Raw genomic sequence first — 6996 nt, 5'->3', positions numbered from 1 at the left:
GTATACCCCGCCGCAAATATTAAACGTTAGGACACACACGTACACATACACACATATATATATATATATATATATATATATATTATTTTTGATTTAGGCACAAGACCTGCAGTTTTGAAAGAAAGTGTTAGTAGAGTACTTGGCTGGCAATTTATTTTACCGACCTCCGAAAAGTTTAAAGGCAAAGGTGATTTCGGCGGGATTTGAAGAAATAACGAATATCCACAAATCATTCTTTGGCGACGCTCTAACGATTCTTCCAATCTACAAATGTAATAAGAAGTGGCTTGTTCTTACCTTCGACGATAACAGAAGTTGAGCATGTCTCGTTGTTTCCAGCATCATCAGTTGCTGTGTATTCTATTGTGATGTTATTGTTGATGACAAAATCTTCGCTAATGTAGTCTGGTTGAACTGTGATGCGAACTTTGCCAGAGTTATCTGTGAATTCGGGCTGTGTCAGATTGAACAAACTGTACAGTTTGACAGTTACTGAGTCAGTACACGTACCAGGAATCAAAACTGGCTTTTTAACATCTAAAAATAATATAAAATATCTGTCTATATAACATATTCTCAATAAATACATTTACAAACACAGAAACATATGTAATACACTTATACCAGTAAGAGAAGGAATCTCTACGCCGTTATTCGACCTTCCAGAAGCAACAGTTAAATCTCCATCCAAATCCTTCCTATTGTCTTAATAAATGGAACAAATGCTAGTATCACGGCTGACTTGGAACAACATAACAATAACAACGATAACGACGACAACGATAAAAACATCAGATATATGCTTTTATTTTTCTTTCTGACTGACTTCAGTCCGCTGTTCAGTCCCACTACTTGGTACCATGTATGTATACAATTATATGTGCGTTGACAGCAGCAACAGAGCCCTTATTTTTGACAGTGTAGTTGTTCTAACACCCTTAGTCATATTCAATGACACTTATTGTTTTCCTTTTTCGTGACATTCTGCTAACTAGCTGCCTCACTTAATTACTGGTATATACATTAGCACTTCGCTAAATCATCCATAAATTTCTGTGGAGTAATCATGTATCCTCATTGCAAGGCTGTCTGGTAACTGGTGAACTGTACCGACTTCTGACGATGCTTCGGCCTAAATCTGAAACTGTACGGCAAAGGGATATCATAGTCGTCAATTTCCGGCCATCTAGGTTCGCTGTCGGCATGTATGTACACAATTATATGTGCGTTGAGAGCAACAATACAGCCCTTTAGCTCTTATTTTTAGCAGTGTAGGTGTTATAAGACCTTCGGTCATATTTATGCATTTATCTACTACATATGTGGGAAATTCTGTCTGTGTGGAGTTTTTAACTAGCTCCTTCTACATAGTTTTATCGATTTTGATGAAACTTGACACATGACTAGAACTCATGTCTGGAAACCACATGGCATACTCAAATTGCTGAAAAAAAAATCGATAATAGGGCCCCTAGAAGGGATTCTTATATATCTAATATATTTTATTTAAAAAACCAAAGGGAAATAACCCATTCACCTCTGGAAACGATCCTTATATATAGCCAAGGGAAATAACCCATCCATTTCCCTAAATTATTTGGTAAAAATGAAATTGAATATGCTTATTTCTTAGTATTTGAACTGTTAGAGTTATTTTCACAATTTATCCAGTACAACCCTTAAACAAGTAAATAGTATTTTCCTAAACAATAGGTCTACATATTTCGGTTAGAGACTTATTCACGAATATAACAACACTAGCACCCCTGAGGGTAATATTCTCTGGGAACGCATAAATGCCCTTTTCAGCGTTTACGAAAAAAACAACAACAAAAGACGAAGACAGGTGGTGTACAAAACAAAGAGATGTATTAGTATAACGCTCAAGAATAGAAAAGTCTTTTACATTTCGAGCCTACGCTCTTCTACAGAAAGAGACACAGAAAAAGCAAAGAGAGAAACAAGGAGAGAAAAAAATGCGTGAAGTAGCTAACGATCTATCATGGCGAATACTAGAATTAGCACAGTTACGCATTGAAGAAGACGAATAAGTTTTCAGTTTCAAATAACTGAGACTACGAAACAATGCAGAAATAAGACGAAGGCGTGTCAGTCTTGTATGTATGTACTTACCAAGACATTTTGGGATTTCTCCTGACCATATCAGTCCGTTTTTGTTGTTATTTTCTACACAAGTTCGAATGGAGTTTGGAAATGGCTGATAGCCATCTTCATTGCATTTGTATGACGCATTCCCTCCTATGGCATAGGTGTTCACTGTGACTTTTCCATTTACTGGGAAAAATGGATCCTCACACATAACTCCTGAAATAATATAAGGGTCTTTTTAGTTTAGCGAGGAAAATAATCCATGAAAATTTAATAGAAAACCAAAAATATTATTAACATGAAACGGACTGAATCTCACGTATTAATTTTAGAGTTAGTCACCTTCTTGTGTATAAAGTATACAATCCATCAGTCCATATCTCCGTCGTCCGTCCGTATGCCTGTCTGTCTGTATGCATGTATGTATGTGTGAGTGTTACTTTTAGAAGCTATAAGATGATGCGCACGCATTGACCTCTGAATGCACTGCATTTTATAGCAGAAACAGCTGTAAGCTAACGCATTTGATAGCGCAATTTCTGTTCCCTTGTCATTTCTTAAACTTCATATTACCCCTCTGTACTCGACTGATGCATCATTCTGAAGTATATGTACACCGCGTTTTAACACCAGGTTATTAATATCGCCTCGACTAAGTGAAATCTTAAAATACATGTATTTACACACACACACACACACACGCACACACACACACACACATATATATATGTGTGTGTGTGTGTGTATATATAGGGAGAGTTTACGATAAAAGCAAAAGACGAAGATTTAATGAGGCTGACTGCTCCACCATCGATAGAAATTACGAAAGCTGATTGGTCAATGTTTTAATGATGATTCAATGATGTTTCTGATGTCATTACCGGTTGAAATCAATGGCAGAAGTGGATTGGCCAGTGCTATAATGATTTAAAGATACTGTTTGATATCATAATCAATAGAAACGAACGATGATAGCAGATTAACACTATATTAATGATGATTTAATGAGCGAATGTTGATTCTGGATGATGTCATAATTGATAGAGACCAATGGAGAATGTGGATTGGCTCGCCAGTATTTTAATAATGATTAAAGGATTAAATGATGCGGTTGATGTCACTATCGGAAAACCAATGGCAAACCAGATTAGCCAGTATTGGGTGCACAGCATTCCGTACGTTGTAGACTAGTGTTTACAGAAATGGAAGAGAATATAGAATATGCAAATAAGATGATGTGTGATATGTGATCATATTAGAGGCACAAACAACTTATCAGTCTGTGAAGAGCTGATAGTAAATGACATTTCTTACCTTGACATCGTAGGTCACCATAATCCCACTTGCCATCTGATTCACACCACACAGTGTTGTTACCTTGGCTGCTGTTTCCTTTCAGACTGTACATATCGCTACACGCCATTTCAAACTGGGACCCATAAGTGGTATCACTTATTGTAGTAATGTTGGAACCACCAATATTCATTGGTTGACCGCAGTCGATAACTAAGGAAGAAACAAGTCAGGCACAGATAAACATATAATTATTGAATTGTCCAATACTGAAAGTGGTTTTGTTCAGTGAGTGTTCAAAGTACAAAAGTGACTGTATTTAGTAAATAGCTACATTAAAAATGTGGTAATATTTGGTATGTAGGTACATTTAGATAAACGGATCCTAAAGTACAAACAACTACGTATCACAGAAAAAATCACAACATTCAGTGAATTACGATGCTTACATATTGAATAAAGAGTTGCATGTAGACAGGTGACTTTGAAGTAAATGCTACATGTAAAGAGATGTAAAAGTAAGGTTCCTTCCCGAGTCATGTAGACTAATAGAGCCGGTTTCCCGGTTACAATGGCGTATATATTTCCCACTTGGACGGGATGCCAGTCCATCGCACGATTACTCATTTTTGCCAGCTGAGTGGACTGGAGCAACGTGAAATGAAGAGTTTTGCCCAAGAACACAGCGTGTCGCCCGGACCAGGGATCGAAACCACAATCTTACGATCACGAGTTCAACAGTGCAAACACTAAGCCGCGCGCCTCCACTATAAAACATGATCACATTGAAATTATGCCAAATGCCAGCAGATGGTCACATTAAAAAAAAAAAGCCAAATATAAACAGATAGTCATACTGAAATAAATGCCACATGTAAACAGAGGGTCATATGCTACGCAGGCTACATGTAGTGAAGCGGCACATATACATTTTATATTTTGTTTCATTTTTTGAATTTCTGTTATTTTTGCTTTTTAAACACCCATTGCATTTATTTGCTTTTTAAACACCCATTGCATTTATCTGCTACTTCTTCCTCAGAACGTGTATTGATCTACGGTCATTGCTTCCTTAAAGCAAACCATATATGGTAACCTGCCGAATACATCTACCGTCTGCCATATGTATTGATACTGCTTGCTATCTGTAGTAGAGTTGATGTTTTGAACTACTATGATACGTTCGGAAGATTAGTGTGTTTGTTAAATTACAGTACATTTATATATATATATATATATATATATATATTATATATATTATATATATATATATATATATATGGTTGTGCATGTATATCTATATGCATATTTTAAATAAGTGTGCATGGTGATATACTATCTATTATATAACTAACATGATCATGAAACAGCTGTAAACTAATGGAATAAACATATATTCTCCTACTTCGCTTCTCTAATTTGTTCAACATGTGTGTGCATATATACATACATATATATGTAAATATATATATATATACACACACACACACACACACACATATATATATATATACATATATATATATACACACACACACACACATATATATATATACACACACACACACACACACACACACACACACACACACATATATATATATATATATATATATATATATAAACTTAGATAAAAACTTAGATATGTTTCGACCAAAGATTGGTCCAGGCCTTGTCTAACTTAATAGCACCACCTGATAGGATTATTTGAATCCTGTTTAAGTATATATATATATATATATATATATATATATATATATATATGTATAGGGAGAGTTTACGAAAAAACAAAAGACGAAGAGGGGTGGTGTACAAAACAAACATATGTATTAGTATAACGCTCAGGAATAGAAAACGTCTTTTACGTTTCGAGCCTACGCTCTTCTACAGAAAGGGACACAGAAAGAACAAGGAGAAAAACAAGGAGAGAAAAAATGTGTGTAGTGGCTAACGATTTATCATGGCGACTAGTGCCGGACAGATCTGTGATAGCCAAATGCAACAACTTGCGTTTAGAGAGATGACCTCGTTAATATTCTTAAGTAGAGTTGTGTAGTTAATTTCGAAGAATGTAGATGAAATATTTCTGTTCTGAATGATTGTATTATAATTATATTTGAATTTAAAGGATTTGACAATGTCGTATTACTTTGCAAATAATAGAGCAACTCTTTTGCACATTGGTTAGTATATTACTAATATATTAATGATGATTTCAAAATATTTTATGAATTAGCAAGATGAAAAGTGATAAAATAATACATTTAATACTAACATCCACATTCATATGAATCTCCAAGCAACTTAGTTGTTTTTGTATCTGGATCATATAAGCATTGGCGTTGTCGATATTCAGTGCCTTTACCAAGAATTGTACAAGAGAAATTCAGATAACCGAGGTAGGGAATGCTCTCGTTCGTCAATAGAGTCGGTTTGTTCACAAACGTATTTAACGGGTCAAGCTGGCATTTCATTTCTGTAATGTAATCAAAGATATATCGCAATAATTAAAGCTGAAGTGAAACAAATCACAAAATGTTGGTGTCAGTGCTAGATTATTGACTTTCAACTCTGAGATCAAATCTTGCTCTAACTTACTACTACTACTACTACTACTACTACTACTACTAACTACTACATATGCATACACATACATATTTCTATGCGTATGTAGTAGGAGTAGCAGCAGTAGTAGTTTACATGTACACAAGCATACTTGTATCCACATACATGCATTCCTGTATCCCTGCACACATATACATTCATGTATCCCTCCTCACACAGATTCACAAACAGACACACACATACAGACAAAGACATACACACACACACGCGCGCGCAAAAGCACATGTATGTGTGAGTATGCGTGTTTGGCTATAACTCTACATGCCGCAGATTGCTTGACTGACGACAGGCTCCACCGCTTTTGTTTCTTAAGAGAATACGTTAAACTTCTCAATCAAATACTTTGGAAAATTATGTTTTCATTTCATCATAATTCAAAACCTAATATGAATGGAAGTAATAATCTTGTAACAAACTGGGTTTTCTTTCAATTCCCTTACGAACTCCATTTTTGACATTTTTACATTTTAATGATAAAATTTCAACCAAATTGTTACTTGAATAAATAAAAAAAAATAAAGTAAAACAATAAAATATTAAAAACGAAAAAGAAAAGAGTTTGGAAATGTTACTCTACATACCTTCACATCTTGGTTGAGTCTGTGACCAAGTACCATTATACTGGCACACAGAAGTCTTTTCTCCAACAAGTTGATAACCTATCTTACACGAATAATGAAAGATGTCGCCATAACGACTGATCTTCCTTTGAGGTTGTATGAAACCATTTACAAGTGGAAGGGGATTCGAACACAAGACCCCTGGTTGTTGTATTACATGAAATGGATAAAACAGAAAAGTTAATGAAGAAGATTGCAAAATTCCTTTCACTGTGTTTGGACATAATGTATATTAATTAATTAATTGCTACGAATGAATATATTTAATTACATACAACGAAATGCGTTGAAGAAAAGGAATAGAATTAACTGAATCTACTTCAGTGTTTCACAGGTAATTAGTTCAGAG

General features: G+C 34.9%; 1 protein-coding gene across 1 annotated transcript in view; it reads right to left on the bottom strand.

Moving 5' to 3' along the window:
* The window catches only part of LOC115216258, a 257640-nt gene that overhangs the window by 114683 nt on the left and 135961 nt on the right, over positions 1-6996 (bottom strand). Inside the window, exons 19-23 of the mRNA XM_036506965.1 lie at positions 6609-6788; positions 5678-5878; positions 3424-3615; positions 2134-2325; positions 253-537 (exon numbers count right to left, since the gene is read on the bottom strand). Coding sequence (XP_036362858.1) covers positions 253-537; positions 2134-2325; positions 3424-3615; positions 5678-5878; positions 6609-6788 — 1050 coding nt within the window. The remainder of the gene's footprint in view (positions 1-252; positions 538-2133; positions 2326-3423; positions 3616-5677; positions 5879-6608; positions 6789-6996) is intronic.

This window comes from Octopus sinensis, linkage group LG10, assembly GCF_006345805.1.
Source record: "Octopus sinensis linkage group LG10, ASM634580v1, whole genome shotgun sequence".
NCBI lineage: Eukaryota > Metazoa > Mollusca > Cephalopoda > Octopoda > Octopodidae > Octopus > Octopus sinensis.
The sequence above is the reverse complement of the archived record's forward strand: the minus strand, read 5'-3'. Positions and strand labels throughout refer to the sequence as shown.